Source organism: Helianthus annuus, chromosome 4, assembly GCF_002127325.2.
Source record: "Helianthus annuus cultivar XRQ/B chromosome 4, HanXRQr2.0-SUNRISE, whole genome shotgun sequence".
NCBI lineage: Eukaryota > Viridiplantae > Streptophyta > Magnoliopsida > Asterales > Asteraceae > Helianthus > Helianthus annuus.
Window position 1 is genome coordinate 102,652,080 of NC_035436.2, and position 18,822 is coordinate 102,670,901.

At 35.3% G+C, this 18,822-nt stretch overlaps 1 protein-coding gene across 2 annotated transcripts; it reads right to left on the reverse strand.

Annotated features, from left to right (window-relative positions):
- Positions 1–6,460: 6,460 nt before the first annotated feature.
- Positions 6,461–13,742, reverse strand: LOC110908923 (ferric reduction oxidase 7, chloroplastic). 2 transcript variants are annotated; one of them, XM_022153922.2, is made up of 9 exons: positions 13,339–13,742; positions 13,169–13,262; positions 12,883–13,077; positions 10,142–10,379; positions 9,679–10,006; positions 8,909–9,185; positions 8,288–8,543; positions 7,276–7,696; positions 6,461–6,921 (listed from the first exon to the last, which is right to left on the reverse strand). In XM_022153922.2, exons 1-9 carry the CDS (start codon positions 13,577–13,579, stop codon positions 6,752–6,754), a joined length of 2,220 nt encoding a protein of 739 aa, XP_022009614.1. In that variant the 5' UTR covers positions 13,580–13,742; the 3' UTR covers positions 6,461–6,751. The 2 variants fall into 2 exon arrangements, with proteins under 2 accessions (XP_022009614.1, XP_035844979.1); XM_035989086.1 differs by having other exon boundaries at positions 11,654–13,077; positions 13,339–13,660.
- Positions 13,743–18,822: the final 5,080 nt, after the last annotated feature.

Here is an 18,822-nt window from a genome sequence, read left to right on the forward strand (position 1 = left end):
CACGTCTCCACTCCCGAGCGCTTGTTTGATCATAATCTCTATACGAACGTTAAGAACTGCATGGAATGACCGAGCTAAAACCCTTCCACTAATAGCAGCAAGCAAAAATCTTCCTTGTTAACCATTAAAAATGATTAATTAATATAGTTTGCTAAAGAAACACAGTTCTAGCACCTTAACAGCTTACATTGGCATCTTCAGAGTGAAAATTGAATTGTGGCTCGATAACATTTACCATGAAACGGCGAGTGCCCTCTTCATCGGAGTCATCAAATCCATGTTTGTCTATCGATTAACCGGAAAAAAGGATTAAAATCTTACATAAAAGGATAACAGCCTGTATATGTGATCAGATGAATATGGTTTTGTACCAATAACCCCAAATGATTGACTGTCTACTTTAGTAGAATTTGCTGAAGACGGGTTTAACCCGATGCCTCCTTTTGTTTAGAAAAACTTGCACCTTGACCAACAGAAGGGTTCTTTGAAACATCTTCATGAGAAGATTCCTTTACATATTGCGCTTGGTTCCCTTCTAGAAGCTTCTGCTGGGCATACTGACGAGAAGGACCTTTGTAAAGACCTTTGTCTTCTGCCACCGCCAAGATCTAATCTGTCAACCAGCTGAAATGATCTAATCTGTTAACACAAATGAAGCTGAAACATAAACAGATGTTACCTAACAGGCAGGCTAGTTTTGAAGCCGAATTTGGGTAGCCTCAACAGATGTTACCAAATCTGGGCAACTATCTTCAATCTTCAACAAAAAAAGATCAGTTAGACCATCTCATTTGATTTTTCAACATCATCCGTCAGTCCCTCCATATACTTGACGGGAATCGCATCTGGAACTCCAACCACCGAAATCTGATCATCATCAATTTAATCATCAACTTCTCAAAAACTCACTCTCATCGAACGCTTTCACTTCACCGTTCACTCTGTATTCTTAATAACCATTAAAAACAAACAAAATTAACCACTCAATCGCATCATTTTGAAAATTAATCAAACAAAATCAATATATTGATGCAAAAAACCTAGAACACTCATCGATAAATTTAATACGATTGTGTAAGATCAAAATCGTATTCAACACGAACAAATTATTTATACTGAGATCCGAACAAGCAAAATTAACAATTGAATCGCATAATTTTGAGAATGAATCAATAGATCGATGAACATTCATCGATAATAATGGATTTCATTTGGATTTAATCCGATGAAAAAAGTGTGTATAGATCTAGAGAACAAACAAACACTTATACCTGAGAGATCAAATGGAGATTTGATGGGCCAGAGCGTGAAACATGAAATTGACGCCGTGAAATATTTCTTGTCGAGACCGATCTGGCGTAGTGTAGTAGAAATAGAACTGGCGAGCTATCATAACCTGAAAAATGAATATTCAAACCAATTTTTGAAACTTTTCTTATATTTAACTGATTAACCTTTGGCAACACGTATAGAAACAACAAGGAATTCGAGATTAAGAGAAAACTCACAACTTTTCTGACTCTCTCAGACATGGAAAACCGCTCTAAGATGAGTACACCTTTCACAGATCTGAGCTTAAAATAGTATTCATCTTGATGAGACGATGAGTACACCTTTCACAGATCTGAGCTTAAAATCCAACCCGCATCCTTCGTCGCCGTCCTCTGAATGTAAAACTCCTAAATATAAAACTTAGATCTGAGCTTAAAATGCATGTTCATCAACAACAAACCAACCGAAAACATCAAAAAATGACCTTAGATATGAGAAAACATTCAGCAGAAAAAAATAAACCTACCTGGATCTTTTTCTCATCGAGTACTACCCTAGATCTGAGCGAATCCAGTCAAATCGAAGATTTCGAGAGGTGAAACTCATTCGATGTTGTGTTGTATGGAGAGATCTGGTGTCATTGAGAAAGACATCTTGAATCGCCAACAGAAACCCAAGATCTCCTTTTGAATCGCCTGGAGAGAAAGTAGGTGGATGGGGGCGGATAAAATGTATTGAGAATGAGAAACCCTAGACTTGATTGGTATACCCCGTGTTTTGTTTAGTAGAAGGGTATAAGTGGAAAGTGATAGTTTTCTGATGCTTAAAAGACTTGTATATTATGCTTTAGGGGTGTTTTAAGGAAATTTCAATGACCTTAAGAAGTCCTTTGGATATGTATATTATATATAGTATATATATATATATACACATAGGGAGCCGCTAGAATGAAAACCACCCCGAGTTGTAAGAACCGCGAGAACTACACCCCACGGGTGAGCGTTCACCATGATTTTTTTTTACAACTAGATGCGTGTATTATAAACACAGCCGTAAAAAAAAAAAAAAAATTTAAACGCCGCGGCCGAGGGGGTAGTTTTTTACACAACAAGTTTGGTGAAAAAAAAAGAAAAAAGAAAAAAAATTAAAAACACCAAACTTGTGGTGTAAAAAACTACCCCCTCAGCTGCGGCGTTTAATTTTTTTTTTTACGGCTGTGTTTATAATACACACATCTAGTTGTAAAGAAAAATCATGGTGAACGCCCACCCGTGGGGTGTAGTTCTCGCGGTTCTTACAACTCGAGGTGGTTCTAATTCTAGCAGCCCCCTACATACATATATATACATATATATATACATATATATACATACATATATACATACATATATACATATATATATATATATATATATATATATATATATATATATAAATTGTGTGAAGTTCATTGGGGAACACTGAAAAAGTGGGGAACCGGAGAACACTCTTAAAAATTTAACTTAACATGTTAAAAATTATTTTTTTTAAAATCTTTTTCGGCACTTCTCCTTATATATACTTGTATAAGCATTTTTAATAAAAAAATAAAAAACTAAAAATATTAAAAAAAACAATTAAAAAAAAGCTAATTTTTTTTTCAATTTTTTTGATTCGACTAGTTTCTCCTCCTTTTTATAAAGAAAAGCGCTGAAAATTTTTTAAAAAAATTGATTTTTAACATGTTAAGTTAATTCTATAAGATATAACTGTTTTTTAAACATTTTTTTATATTTTTAGTTTTTGATTTTTTTATTATAAATGTTTCTACTTGTATTTATAAGAAAAAGCGTCGAAAAAAATTTAGAAAAAAAATAATTTTATCATGTTAAGTATAATTTTTAAGAGTGTTTCTCGGTTCCCCACTTTTTTAGTGTTCTCCAATGAACCCTCCCCTATATATATATATATATATATATATATATATATATATATATTGGTAGAGGATCCTGTACAAAGTCCTACTTTTATGAGAAGGGTGAGAAATAATGTGGTGATGACAAGTGTCCTATATCTAAATTAATTTAAAATGTTGAATTAGTAATTTTCTATTTCTTTCAATTAATTGATTAAAAGATAACTGCCCAAAATAACCGCCATCTTTTATTATAGGAATTCGAATTTAGGAATTAATCTACGAATTTCTGTTGTGTTATATAATTCTATAGTGCAACAACCATTCAGAACTGTATAGTGTTATATATTTTTTATATAGTGTTATATAGTGTTAGTTGGTGTTATATGGTGTTATAATATGGTTTTTGGTGTTATATAATTCTGTAGTGTTATATAATTCTGTAGCGCAACTATCAAAAAACACTATATAACACCATAAATTATTAATTCTGTAGTGCAACTACCATTCAGAACTGTATAGTGTTATATATTTTTTATATAGTGTTACATGGTGTTATATAGTGTTCTTTGATTATATAGTGTTAGATGATGGATGCATAGTGTTATATTTTTCTGGTAGCATGTCTATGATGGATGTATAGTGTTATATATTGTTATATAGTGTTATATGATAGATGTATAGTGTTATATGATGGATGTATAGTGTTATACGTTTCTTGCAGCAGTTACATATTTTTGTATTTTTAGAATTGAGGATCGATATAATTTAGCAATTAAATTTGAATAGCTAGTTTTTAGGAGATTAATGTGGGTTTTGCTTGTGTAGGATACAGTTACCATATTTGAAAAATTGGAAAAAACACTATTGCCCTTCAATTTTACATAAGGTCCTTCTAATTAAAACACAATTTACATTTTTATACCCTATTGATCTCAACCATTAGATTAAATATCCAATGGTTTAAAACACTTCTTACCCTTCTCACATTTTAGACACTTTTTACCATATCCCTACCATCCATATATATATATATATATATATATATATATATATATATATATATATATATATATATAGGGGTTGCTAGAATGAAAACCAAATCGAGTTGTAAGAACCGCGAGAACTACACCCCACGGGTGGGCGTTCACCACGATTTTTTTTTTTTTACAACTAGATGTGTAAATTATAAACACAGCCGTAAAAAAAAAATTTTAAACGCCGCGGCCGAGAGGGTAGTTTTTTACACCACAAGTTTGGTGTTTTTAATTTTTTTTCTTTTTTCTTTTTTTTTTCCACCAAACTTGTGGTGTAAAAAACTACCCCCCCGGCCGCGGCGTTTAAATTTTTTTTTTTACGGCTGTGTTTATAATTTACACATGTAGTTGTAAAAAAAAATCGTGGTGAACGCCCACCCGTGGGGTGTAGTTCTCGTGGTTCTTACAACTCGAGGTGGTTTTCATTCTAGCGGCTCTCTCTCTCTCTCTCTATATATATATATATATATATATATATATATATATATATATAGGGGACCGCTAGAATGAAAACCACCACGAGTTGTAAGAACCACGAGAACCGCGACCCGCGGGTGGCCGTTGACCACGAAATTTTTTTTACACCTAGATCCGTATATTTTAAGACCGGGTGTAAATTTTGGGTTCAAACGGCGCGCCCGAGGGGGTAGTTTTTTACGCCCAAAGTTTGGGTTTTTTTAATTTTTTTAATTTTTCTTTTTTTTTTTTAACCAAACTTTGGGCGTAAAAAACTACCCCCTCAAAAAAAATTTCGTGGTCAACGGCCACCCGCGGGTCGCGGTTCTCGTGGTTCTTACAACTCGGGGTGGTTCTCATTCTAGCGGTCCCCTCTATATATATATATATATATATATATATATATATATATATATATATATATATATATAGGGTATGGATCCTGTATATTAATCCAGAAGTATGAGAAGTGTATTATAACACTATATATAACACCATATAAACACCGTATTCACCATATAATACCATATAACACTATATAACACTATATAACAAATATAATACTATATTTTGTCTGATATCACGTCTGTGATAGATGTATAGTGTTATATATTGTTATATAGTGTTATATAGAGTTACATAGTATTATATGCTGTTATATGGTGTTACATAGTGTCATACAGTATTTATATGGTGTTATATAGTTTTATATATAGTGTTATAATCATGGTTGCAAAAGTCGTTAGGCGCTCCCTAGTCGGTCGACTGGGGAGTTGAGAGTACTCGGTCTAGGCGGAGAGTACTCGGGGAGTACTCGGACATGATAAATTATAAAGAAATTACTTTTTGGAGATTAAATATATGTCAAATAACATAAATTTACTAGTATTTATAACAAATATGTGAAAATGATATTCATTCCATAATATGATAGGCATAGAAATTATGTTTTATTATTATTTAAGTCAAATTAGGCCCAAGTTGACCTACTAGATCCAATTTTGGCCAAGGTTGGTCGCGTTTGACCGACTCCGGGTAATTAGGCGGAGTCGAAGAAAGTCGCCTCGGCAGCCTACCTTGTAGCGACTACTCGGGGAATACTCGGCCTTGGAAACCTTGTTTTACAACCATGGTTATAATACACTTCTCACACTTTTAGATTAATTAATGTAGAGGATATATTGCAATTATGTTGTATATTATTAATATATGGGTCATTTTTTTTGTAGGTGTGAAACATGTTTGCTTGAAGATACTACTTTAGGGTCGACAAGACCGTTGAAGGGACCTTTGATGGATGTCAACCTGGCACACCAGGGGTCCATCAACGTTGCATATAATCACTAGAAGATGGTAACTTCTTTTAACTTGATCTGACATTTACTTGTATATCCTCTAATAACGAACATGGCAACCTTTTATTCTTTAACCCCGGAGATGCCCGCTCTCTTTAGTCATGATTTTTGAGCGGACACTTTGTACAATAAGGAGGCCTTGAGATTGGTAACCGCACCACCAACTGATTCTCCAGATTAGGTTACTCCAAAGTCGGCAGATGTTTGGATATTTGTTTAACGCTTGTAATGAAAATATTCAATCCAAGCTTGCCGATGTATTTCTTTGGGATCTAGAATCCTCTTTCAACAACACAGTTTGTCAAATTTCATTCCTTTATACTTTTTTGATGGCTCAACCCAAACCTGATCTTTTAAAAATTCTCAACAGTGGACATCTAAAGGGCATTACAAAGAATTGGAAAGCACCAACAATAAAATAAATAAACTTACAGTAGGCATATGAATTGAAAATGAATAACAAAGGACAGATTATATAATAACATGTTTATTATATATTTGCATCCACTTATAAGTTTTTTTCCATAAGAAACAAACAACCATTCATAATACCATACTAGTCATGGATCCAGTTCCTTCTACTATCCCACTTCTCCCTTTTATATACCCTTTTATATGTACATACAGCCAAGTTCAGAGCAATTATGTTATAGACATAGTGCTCTAAAATTTGGTTAATATCAGCCAAGCCGGTCCAAAATTAAGACATATATATAGCAAGCATTTTGGTTATGCACCTACAGATCAAAGCTATGGCTGTTGAAATGGAAGATAGGCTCATTGCCTATCCTACCGAAATTCTTCGATCTGCACTCTTTAGCAATGCTTGTTTGAAGCGCTGTAGGTCCGCAAACCATCACCCCGATATCTACATTTCCCCATCGCTCTGCCATGCTTCCAAATATTTCTATTTCGACAAAAAAAGCAAGCAGGGATTCAACAAGAGAAATAAAAACCCGCATCCATGAGCGGTATACGTGGTAATTCCAGTCCATTTACTTAATAATAGGTCCAGTCAGGTCACCTTTTTTCTATAGCGGTCCAAACAAAAGCAAAAAAAAAAAAAAAAAGCTATATATGTCTGATAAAATTAAAATATGTAATCATGTTACTTTTATTTATAAAAAGTTTAAGGATCTAGGTATAGATATTTGGTCAACCAGGTCTGAAGCATGACAAATTGTTAACCGTTTGCAACTCTAACGTGTCCGACCTAGACAAATCTAACGAAGGCTATACCTTATAAGTTTTAGATAAGTACCTTTGAAGTTTGGTCTTTGACCATATGTTATGATATTGACAAAATCATCCTGTGATGGGTTCTTGACTGCATTAGGTTCATCATGCTTCAAGCCACTGATTCTGTTTTCATCATCCATGTTCTTCGCGGTTTTCAAATCCCAAAGATGCCATAAACCAATCACAAAACCACCAAATATAACAATACTTGCTGCCATGCATACGATAAATAGGATCCCTTTGTACCACCACGTCGTTACGTTGTATGGATTGATGTAAAATATGATTAACAATGCGTACAAAACCACCAAACCGATTGTAGATAGTACCATATAAGACCCAGCCCATAAGATATTTCCTGTTCCAACCAAACTAGACATGCCACCTTGGGTGGGAGCAGGGAAGACTGATGAGCTCACATACTTTGGTATGTTTCCCTCTTCCTGTTGTTAAAACTATAGCATGTTAGATATTTGGATGAGTTCATTTATTTAAATTTCTATGTCGGGTTACTATCTTTGTTTTGCACATTAAAAAAGACTTATAGAGCTAAGCCGAGCCCGAGCTCCTTTAAGCTCGAGCTCAACTTGTTTCGAGCGCTAATTCTAAAGCTAGATCTCGGTTCAGCTCGTTTTTTATATATATTTATAATTATAAGTTTTAGATATTAACATAATACATATTATTTAGTTATTTTTGTCATAGTCTTATTTATAATAATTGTTATTATTAAACATACATTTAATATTACATGTAAATAATGGGCTCGTTTAAGCTCGAGCTTGGTAAGTGAACCTCGAACACATTTATTAAACGAGCCTATTTTAAGGCTTGAGACCGGCTAGTTTAAGTTCGATTCAACTCGAGCTTGCAGCTTGGCTCATTATTACCTGCAGTCAAGGCAAAGTTTCATGGTTTTCTTATGGTGCAAACAAACTTAGTTACCCGAAGTAAAGTTGGACCATAGTTGGTTACTACAGTTAACCTTTACTGAAAAAACAGTTGGTAATTAACACAAGTGCTGATATACGTACCAATGGGGGTTCTGATTCTCGAGTGACATATGTTTGAATCTCAAGATTTAGTATGTTGTAGAAATACGGGCACAATGAGTTCATGTCTAGTGAATGAAGAAGTGGAAGCTCATCGGAGTTTTTGACAGCCCAAACTATTAATATATTTCTAGGCATGCACGGTTTTGATTCCCTGAGACGATGTAAAATGTCACTTAAGATTGCCAAGAACGGTGAAATCCCAATGCCACCAGCAACTAAAATGAGGTTTTCATACCTATGTATACACACATGAACCATGGTTAGTAATCATCAATAGCTTAACCAACTATGCTCTAAACGTTAAACCCTTAAAACACACATACTTTCTATCGGTTTTTTATTTTTTTTATTTTAGGAAACATATTTCGAAAATAACATTTTAGTAGCCTATGTTACAAATTTATAATCAAATAAGAGAACCCGCCTCGTTAGTGTTTATAATAGAAAGGGGTCGCTTATTCCGCTATAAAGTAAGTTATGACATGTAACATCGGCCGCTAAAATGTTACTTTGTAAGTACATTCTATATGATAGAAACTGACCAAAAGTATATTTCTATTGTGTGTGATTCTTTGTACAAGTAATTATGAAATAACGTACGTCAAGTGATATGGTGACTCATGCCCATAAGGCCCCTCGATAGATGCCTTTAGTGACAAATTTGGTTGTAGAAGACCTTGAGACTCGTCTTTCTCCTCGGGAACACTTGAGATACGTCCCCTTAGTTTCTCAGTCCAGTCTCCAAGGACTTTAATGAGAACAGCAAGATGGTGTTTGCCATCTAGAGGACTAGATGAAACACTGAACGGATGCCATTGCAACCATGATAATTCTCGAATTTGAATGAAAACCCATCCTAGGGCATTATATTGTAAACCTACATTTGGAAAGAGAAACATGAAAACAAAATAAATAAAAATCCTTAAAGATGGATGATTAAGGGTCTATGTTATAACTTTGTAACGAAACTAATCCAGGATTAGGCAAGCCCAAATTGACGCGGGATGAGAGGATTAGGTAGGATTTGCTCTCTCTGAGTACATGGTCTAGGATATGAGTTTATGGAGAGATTTTTAGTTTTGTTGATTCGTATACTGCTAGATGTCTATCTCAAAGCAGCTTTTCTATCTCTAAGGATAGAGGAAAGATTCGCCTACATCCCACCCTCGCTTTATTTGTGGGATATGGAGGGTATTTGTTCTGTTGGATACGGAGATATGGTGGGTATTGTAATTGTTGTCGTTATAAGGGAACCGGTTACTAGCATATATTGTCTTTAATAGTAAGCACGTCCCTTGATAGAGTATAAATTTAAGAAAAAACTGGCGTTTGGACCCTGATTTAAAAGTACATTCTCTGAAAGAGTATACCTTCTGGTTTTGAAATAATTAATTCCACAGTTCCGGATGGAAGGCATTTGGCGGAGATTATGTCCACAGTTTTTCGTGACTGAAAGAATCTAAGAAACCGATCGAGCATAAACAGGAATATTCCAGCAGCAGCAATACTGAAAATGAAATCGCCAACGTGCATCGCCAAGAAGACAACAAAAACGACGTATAGTTGATGAGTGTAGAAGAATAGCTCAAAGTTTAGCCTTCTAACTGGTGGAAGAGATGTCACCCACATGAACAGGCCTGCCACTAGACTGATTACTCCTGGAAGATTAGCAATTCCAATTTTTTTCCAAGCTGTAAGCTGCAAAAAGTAACATTATCACCATCCTTGTACATTGACTACTGTAATTAACCTATCAGTCATGATTAAATGGTTGTTATGCCTTGTAAAACTAACTGTCAGTTTAGTAAGGTTTGACTAAGTGAGAGAACTCACTTCCTCTATCAGACGACCTTGGATTGCCCACGCGATCACATAAAACAAACCATGGAGTGTAAAGAGCATCATTGTGAGATGCCCCAACCAGACATGATATCGAGTTGCATGCTCAAAAGGGATATCTATGAGTCTTAAGAGGAACGATCCCCTTGCAACTGGTAGAAACAAAAATGCCATGCAAATTAATCCAATGAACCCGAATCGCAGTCCAGTTAGCTCTAGCAGAAGAAGATTCCTGAAAAGTTATAATATAAAACATAGGTGATTAAATGTTAAAGAAAAAATCGTAAAGATAGTGAATAATATTAAGGTGCAGGAGGAGAATGGTGAATAAAATACACATTATAAGCTTATTAAGTATCTTAGCTCTTCCGCCCAAGTACTCATTAACTTTTTTAGCTTGGTCTGAAGCTCTACTTCGATCAAAGTGAATGCAAACACATTAATTATACCGCTTATATATAATTATAACATATTATTATTTGTGTCCAAAGTTTGTGAAAAAATAACTTTTCATTAAATTTTCCAACCATGATTTTCATGTATTTTGCTGAGTTTCTCATTCATTTATCGGAGATGAAACGCTGGTGTAAACGTAAACTCAACAAAAGGTTTTCTGGATACATAATTAACCTCTGTTGGTTCAGGCTAACACACTCACAATACTCACTCTTGGTCTTGTATGTATGAAACATAAGTGAAAGAAATTGCCAATGGAACTCACACCTTTACTGGTTAAAAAGTTGACACCAAAATGAGAGTACAATATTAATTAATATTAAAAGACTAAAACCAAACCTATTTATATTTATAGAAAATACAAAGCACATGCTAAAAATAATATTTCAATAAAACTACTATTCAGCCACCACTAACTTCCATTTTTCAAAGTTCCTCCAATTAACTCGATCAACTTTAGACAACTTCCATCATGACCCGTTCGCTAAGGCTATAAGGTGTGATCATGACCCCATGACCACTATGACCCTTCACGTCAGTGTAATGTAACCCACCTTTAATCCACCATCCAAAACCACTACCTTAAGGGTGTGGTCATGACCCAAAGCACTAGCCCATTATTTATTTTAATTTGTCTTTGTCTAAAGAAAAAGGATATGATTTGTTGAAAAATGGAAAAGAGGACAATGGTTGCCATGGTTTAATCCATGCAAACCATGGTGGATCAAGCAAGGGGGTGGTGTAATCTTCCATTCATATTCCTAGGTGGCAAATCATGTCCCAACCATGATCCACACACCCTATAGCCTAATGGATGACCCATTTCCCTACTGACACATAGATCCAACCAATTAACCCAACAAACTCCAATTCCAACTAGCTGATAGGTATGTTATATATTATCTGACTAAATTCCCGTTAGAACCATTTATTAACATCTTGACTATTTAAAGATCGACAACCGCTTCACCGACCTCATCCAAAACCACCCGATTTGAACCCCAACCCCCATAATATTTACACGGTATTGTTTCCCTACTCTCTTCTTACCTTAACAACCATACCCTTTTTTTCCAACCACGCTTGTTCGAAGAGGCCCCTCCACCTACCAAGAAAACAAAGCCACCTGCTTTTACCATTTTCTTTCAACTACTTAACGAACTACTTAACGAAGCGAACCCAAAACCACTTGCTTAACGGATCCTTTCTCCCCTCTTTTCACACATGTACGCCAGTCTACTCTTATCACGAACAAACCGATCGAGAACAGTGAAACCTCCTTTCAAAGCAGTCCCGAAATAGCCATCAACGGACCGCTTAAGTTCATCACCAGTCACCCTGTTGTCTCAAACAGTACTCCCCATCTCACCATGACTATGAACGACTCGAACACCTCACAGCCCCTTCAAAACAAAATCCAGTTCCTTTTTCCCTGCAGCGAAACCAGTGTCTCCTTCTCACGAGCCCTAGGCTCTGATACCAGATGTTGGTTGAGGCCCCACTCAACACACTCACAAAACTTACTCTCGTATGTAGGAACAAGATGTCAATGCAGAAAAATAAGTGAAATAAAATGCTTATGGAACCCATAGCTTTACTGGTTGAAATTTGAAAACTTAAAACCAAACCTATTTTTAGAAAGCACATGCTGAAAATAATATTTCAATCAAACTTTTATTCAGCAACCAGTAATTTCCATTTTTCAAAGTTCCTCCAACTAACTCGGTAACCTTAGACAGGCCGGTTCCATCATGACCCGTTAGCTGATGGATGACCCATTTACCCACTGACCCATAGATCCAACCGATTAACAAAAAAAAAAAGAAAAAAATTATCTGACTAAATTCAGCAACTCCGGAAATATTATCAGAACAAAAAATCTTCATATGCACACTCAAGATTCATTTTTTGGTTAAAACAAGATTATTACATGAAAATGAGGGAAATATAGCATCTTTGAACCCTTTAAAGGTAATTACCTCATCTGTTATATTTCAATTGATTCTCATTCAGTGGAGTAACTAGCCCAAAAGTTAAAGGTATCCTAATTTTTTATTTTTTTTAGGATCAGGGGTATCCTTTATATATCAGAAACGGAGTTGAGGTGTATTTTTACACCAACACTCCATATTGAACGATGATAACAACGACTATATTAAGTATAGTAGGACAAAAATATTGCCAATTATAGGGTAGGCATTCAAAAAGAACCAACTGTTAAAGAATAAACAACATAAAAACAGCAAACAACATAATCCCGATCAACTGTTAAAGTATACCTTCTGCCTGTATCAGTAATCTCCATCAGGGGCAATAGACTGATGTTCTTAATGGTATAAACTGTAACTGCCCAGATAATATAAACAGCAAACAACATAATCCCGATCAACTCGGCTGCAGTGACAACCCCAAAAGGTCCATCTATGATAACTGGGAATGTCCATAACCGAAAACTTGCAGATTTTTTCTTTTTCCTACAGGTTCGTGATGAGGAAGAAAGATTTAGAATACAAAACTAATTAAACAACAAATCTAAACACTGTGAAATTTGAACAGATTGAGTACTCTTGGATCTCTTCTTTCCCAGATACCCAGAGGTAAATTATAGCAAGAAACCCTATAATCATCACTGGACCACTGTATATGAGAAAGATGCTTCCTGCAATTAAACATTTCTTTATGAGAAAGTAAAGTTGTGGGAAGAAGATAAGCTCCAAGAATCAATCATGACTTACCTGTGGTCCCAAATAGGCTTCCAGAAGTAGCATTAACCACTTTCTTATACAGATGTTGCACGGAGTCTGATGGAACTAAGAAGATGAAACTCGCCCAGCAGATGAAGATTACCCACATTGCAAATTTGAGAACCCATTTGGTGGATTTTAGTAAAAAAGATGTTTGGTTGATATACGTGAAGGTGCTTTGATCATCTTTACTAGATAGAAGAAGAGGTTCTTGTGAGCTTTCTGTGCCCATTTTGATTGAAAAGAATGAGCAAACAGATTAGGTGCAGTAACCAGTGGGAGAATCTTGGGTTGTTAATCGTTTGCTTGATTATTGGTGGAAGAAAGTGAGTCATTTATAGACAGACGCCTTCATGTGGACGTCTAGTTCTCATCAAAAGGTATATTTTTGTGGACATCAAAAATTGCTATATAATAAATATAAATATATATAGCTTTTAAGGCAGAGATTTAGCGAGAAAATAAATAATTATGAGAACAAAAGGATACATTCTATTTGTCAAATTTTAATTTAAATTTATAAATAAATGAAAACAATAAAAGTATAATCGCTTTTGTTTCTCATCACTTCTTTGTAAGGTTGATCAAATAGTTTGTGGTTCTAGGTTCTGTAGAATCGTAGTCTTAGGCTAGAAATGTTTGTAAACACAAAAAGCTAAATTGTCCAATATCTAACGGATCATATCAAGTGCGGAATCCATGTAAAATACACTATTTCCATAATTCAAAGTTTCATTAAAATTCTGATCAACAAATCTTTACAATCTCTCAAAGTGCACAAAGTTCCAAATGTTCAAGTTATGTTCCACTCGCATGAGCATGAGATTTTATAGGCACACTCATGCATGCGATTGAGTAATGTTCATACACGCGTGTAATTCAAACTACAAAATACCCTATTTTATTGTCATATACATTAAATATATACTCAATTAAGATGTAGACATTAGACATTGTGTATCAATAGACTCCCTCTTGGATGATGCCGCAGTCTTGTCTTCGTTGGTCTTTAACCTTTCCTTCTAAAGAAGTTCTTCCTGTACTTCTGCCTTCTCTTTTCAAAACCTTCTATGGGTGTCTTATCAGTCTTTGGAGCCCACTACATATATTGATACCTTGCGATTGAAGCTTTCTTTCGTATCTACCTTCTTCTCAATCATTCTCCACTTAGTATCCCACATTCGACCTGAATGTATATCATAAGCATAACTCTTACCACCTTCTGATACTGCAGTGCTTGATCTTTGTCAATATTTGTAAAATAAATCTTATTGTAGAACAACATCTCTATATCTTTCTTCGACATGTACACAATCCACATCGGATCATACAACCAAATGGATCTCTACTTACCATCCGTACAAAGCACAATAACTGCATCTTCAGTCTTTTGATAGCAGTGCCACCATTTAAATTCTTCATGAAAGTCTTGTTCCATCTTCATCAACAGCATATTTCTAATAGTCTTCGGTCGTTTATACACCATGTCACCTTCGGCTTTCCCGACTCTGGATCTATCTCATCTTTTGACACAATTCGTTTTGGTACCTGAGGCTTCAACGACCTAAAATTATTCTTTGCTTGTTGTTTAATGATAACCCTCTAATTATACTTGCTCAGCTCATAAATGATCAATCTCGTTGTATACAACTCTGTCACATCCCACCCTGATACACTTATGATGTGATTGATATTCCTGAAAAATTGTACCCCATACTCTCTTCGTATCGCTAGGCAGTAGTTTGATGCAACAGGAGTTGAGGTAGCTGTTTTGGGAAACTTTCAAGGTGAGAGAAACTGCTTGACTTGAAGATTGTATTTTAGCTTATTCAGGTAAGGATACTAGATCCTTGGGGGTTTGTCTTTCCTCATCATCAGGAGATCTTATATAACCCAACAATCTCCCTGTAGATCCGTTGATGCCAATATGCAGTTATTTGGTCCCGTCCATTATTCTTTTATTTTGTTGATGAAGAGTCCTTTAAAGGGAGTTGTTGTAGTTGTGAACAAGGACAATTTCTTTATCTTCATCTTAGTTAACCATTTTTGACTTTATAGAGAAATTTTCTCTATCTACACACCTTTATTCCTGTAAGTAGCTTATTGCCTCTACCTCTCTAGGTAAGGGAAGATTAGAAACTGCTACCCTTTGGATCTCTGAAAATCGGCAGGCACTCCTTTCTTCTGAGAGGTGAGGGATTATTGATCTTACTACCAAAGCCTTTTTATCCAGAGCAGAATAATCCTTTAAATAACAATTGATAAGGGTATGACCTTCGGAAGCTTATGAAGGATTTTTTTGTAACAGTAGCTTCCATGTTTTTTAGAAGAGCCGGTTTATTAAAAAAAAACTGTTCATTGTTATGTATCTCAGCTTCCTGTTGATTTCATGTCAGGCAGTTTCCGGATTAGATTCATAGTACAAGATTGTGGAAAAATCATCGTTTTTAATCCTTATTTACCTACCATCTCGACTCTTCTTTTCTAATTTAGTGATTGGTAAGAAGCTTTTAGAACAGTTGAATTTTCAAGGGTAGGAGTAGGAAGAATACAGTCTTTTCTTCTAGAAGGTAGGATGGATATATTATGAGGTATGTGGCAATTAAGTATAGTATCTCCTCCTTTTTGGTATCAACAGATTGGATGGATAAAGATAATAACACCACTACTAGCTAGTGATGAGGTGGTTGTTTCCTCAAGAGTAATTTGGCTTTGTGTGGTTGGAATGAATTTGAGAGTGACTAGTGGATATGAAATTTTGAGCTCTTGTTTAAGAGGCTAACTTTTAGGTATTTTCATGGTGCAGCTGGTTTTAGCTTAAGGCATGTTGGTGACCATCTACTTGAGATTAGATACCTCAACTCTCAGCTTGTTTCATTTATTCAGGAAGTTTTAGAATTCTAGTATCATTCAATCTAGTGAAATCATATACCCCCATAGTGTGTGGTTGTATCACAAGTTTTGTTAAACTATGATGCCTCTTTTTCTTGGTTCTAGAGACTTCTAGCAGCTTTATTTGCCTGAGGAGGCAAACTACCATTGCCTGCAAGGTGGTGTTACTCATGTTTCCACTGTCAATCTATGATCAAGAGAGGTCAATTAGAAGAGTGGAAGCCATACATGCAATCTTATCAACAGGTTATACCTGAGATGGATTTTGCCTCTTCTTCATGTGGGTTAGGAAGTATATTCTGTAACATCTGAGCATTAGTATGAAGTATTATGTAGGATCGTTTGCACAACCAAACGAGTCGTTCAAAAGAGATCTCGTCCAATACGAAAGGCGGAAACAGACGTATCAGAGTTATTTCAGCTGGTTTACACACAGAATCACTTAAACTGTCTCTTGTATTGATATCAGATCATTTTACAATGCTGGAGACACTTCGGCAGAGCTTCGCTACCGGAATCGAAACGTTACAAATGAAATCACCAAGGCACATATTTATAGACAACCCATTTCGCACGAGATGGCCCACACGAAATGGCCAGATCCATTTCGTACGAAATGGCAATTCATTTAATTCGAAATGGCTATCAATTCCATTTCGTGCGAAATGGCAATGTCCTATATGTTTCACATTTGTCTCGTATTTTGTGCCCTGATTTATCTGATCTAAAACAAGACTCGATACAAGACGAAGTCGACAGCCATATGCACCAACAGACTCCCCCTTGGATGTTGACGAAGTCTTCAGTGTCAAGTCTTTGGTATGTCACATCTTCAGTCTTTATCAGTCTTCTTGCTCTTTTCAAAGTATTCTCCATTGTAAGCATCCTCAATCTCTATCTCTTTCTCTCTCTCTCTTCTAGAAACTCAACCTGACTTTATCTTCTCTTGATCAGATCTCTTGATTCCTTAAGTTCTTTAGCATCAGCAGCTTGCGTGGACAGCAGGATTCAAATCTGGCTCTTTATCATTCAAACTCCTCCTTGAATGTTGATCCAGAATCAGAAACTGGCTCTTATGTCTCCAGACTCCCCCTTTCGATAAGCTGATATCGCAGTCTGACTTTCTCGTTTTAGAATCGGAACCTGGCTCAAGCTCTGCTCATCACACCTTGCAACTTTCACAGGTTCAGGACCGTTGCCTGACTCTCCGTAGTCACAGAATCTGGAACCTGACTTGTATCTGCATATGTTCAGGAGATGAAAGTCCACAGGAATCGGAACCTGGCATAGCTGTTATCCTCGGGAATCGAAACCTGGGTGCTTCTGCCTGCAAAAACTCTACCTCAACATAAGTTTCACAAATTTAAATCTTTGCTTATTACTTGTAAAAACAAACTCAAACAATCACTTGTAGATATCATCCAAAATGATTTAATATTTACAATCTCAGATGACCACTTTGTAAGAATAATTTTTTCTTCTTTTTATAAACAAACTCTCCCAACCCTGTTCATCATGTTTAGCACTTGGAATTTTGAAAATCATCTTTTCAACATCAGTTGTCGAAAATCTTTTTTTTAATTTTTCAAAATTTTATACTAAAAATACAATATTTTTGGATTTTTGTTTTTAATGAAAGCAATAAAGAAATATTTACGATCTAGGTTTATATTGTCTGTAAATATTTTTGTGAATTTGTGTAAGAGGATCATATCAGTTTATGAGACAAATCACTAACACCGTTAAGCTTTAAATCATTTTAACTTCTAAACGATTCACATCCATTTAAATTTTCACACAAAGTTCAACTGTTTCGAGATACGAGATTAATGTTTTATGAACATAAACTTATTCGCGTGTCCCACCTCAGAATATACTCCCGTATCAAGATTTCTATATTCAGTGTTACAGGTGAATGTACACTAATGATATCTGTAAACAGGTAATGCGATACCATGAGAGCTTAGGTTAGAACTTCCGTTCAGACAAAGAGATGATGGCTCGAGTTTAGGTGTGTCCCGTTTGGGGATCTTTTCTTCAACAGCACATGATTAGCATTTTTCAATGTTTCATCATTTTTTATGCTGATGGTGGGCTTTATGATTAAAGCAGTGCAGAGCATTATACGAGGACTAGGCTATTGCTCCCGCAAAATCAGAAGTCCTGGTATAATACCCCAGATATCATCACGCACAAAGACCTAGTATGTCAGAAATAGAAAATCTTAAAACAAGATTTCGAGGGTTACCCATATATCCGAGAGATTTTCCCCACGAGATAAGCAAGTATATGAAATTTAGGTTTATATCTCGAAGACAATCTACTGAATGAGTAAAAACCTACTGACATATCATAAGTGAGACCGTTTATCACTTTTGACTTTTAAAATCTTTAGCATGCTGTGATAGTCCACTGATGTACTATCATTTCCTCTTTTTTTCACAACAAAACTCTGTTTTAAATTTTTCGATGTTTTTGGATTTTTAGATTTTATCATGTTTTTGGATTTTTCAAATTTTCGAAATTTATAAAAAATTTTACTCCCCCTAAAATCAAAAATATGTTTCAATTTTTTATTTTGCG

Excerpts from the sequence above, each read along its gene's own strand:
- LOC110908923 (XM_022153922.2), bottom strand. The coding sequence starts at position 13,579 with ATGGGCACAGAAAGCTCACAAGAACCTCTTCTTCTATCTAGTAAAGAT. Across the intron at positions 13,078-13,168 it reads GGGAAAGAAGAGATCCAAGA|GAAAAAGAAAAAATCTGCAA; the intron begins GTACTCAATCTG and ends ACGAACCTGTAG. Across the intron at positions 10,007-10,141 it reads AAGGTCGTCTGATAGAGGAA|CTTACAGCTTGGAAAAAAAT; the intron begins GTGAGTTCTCTC and ends TACTTTTTGCAG.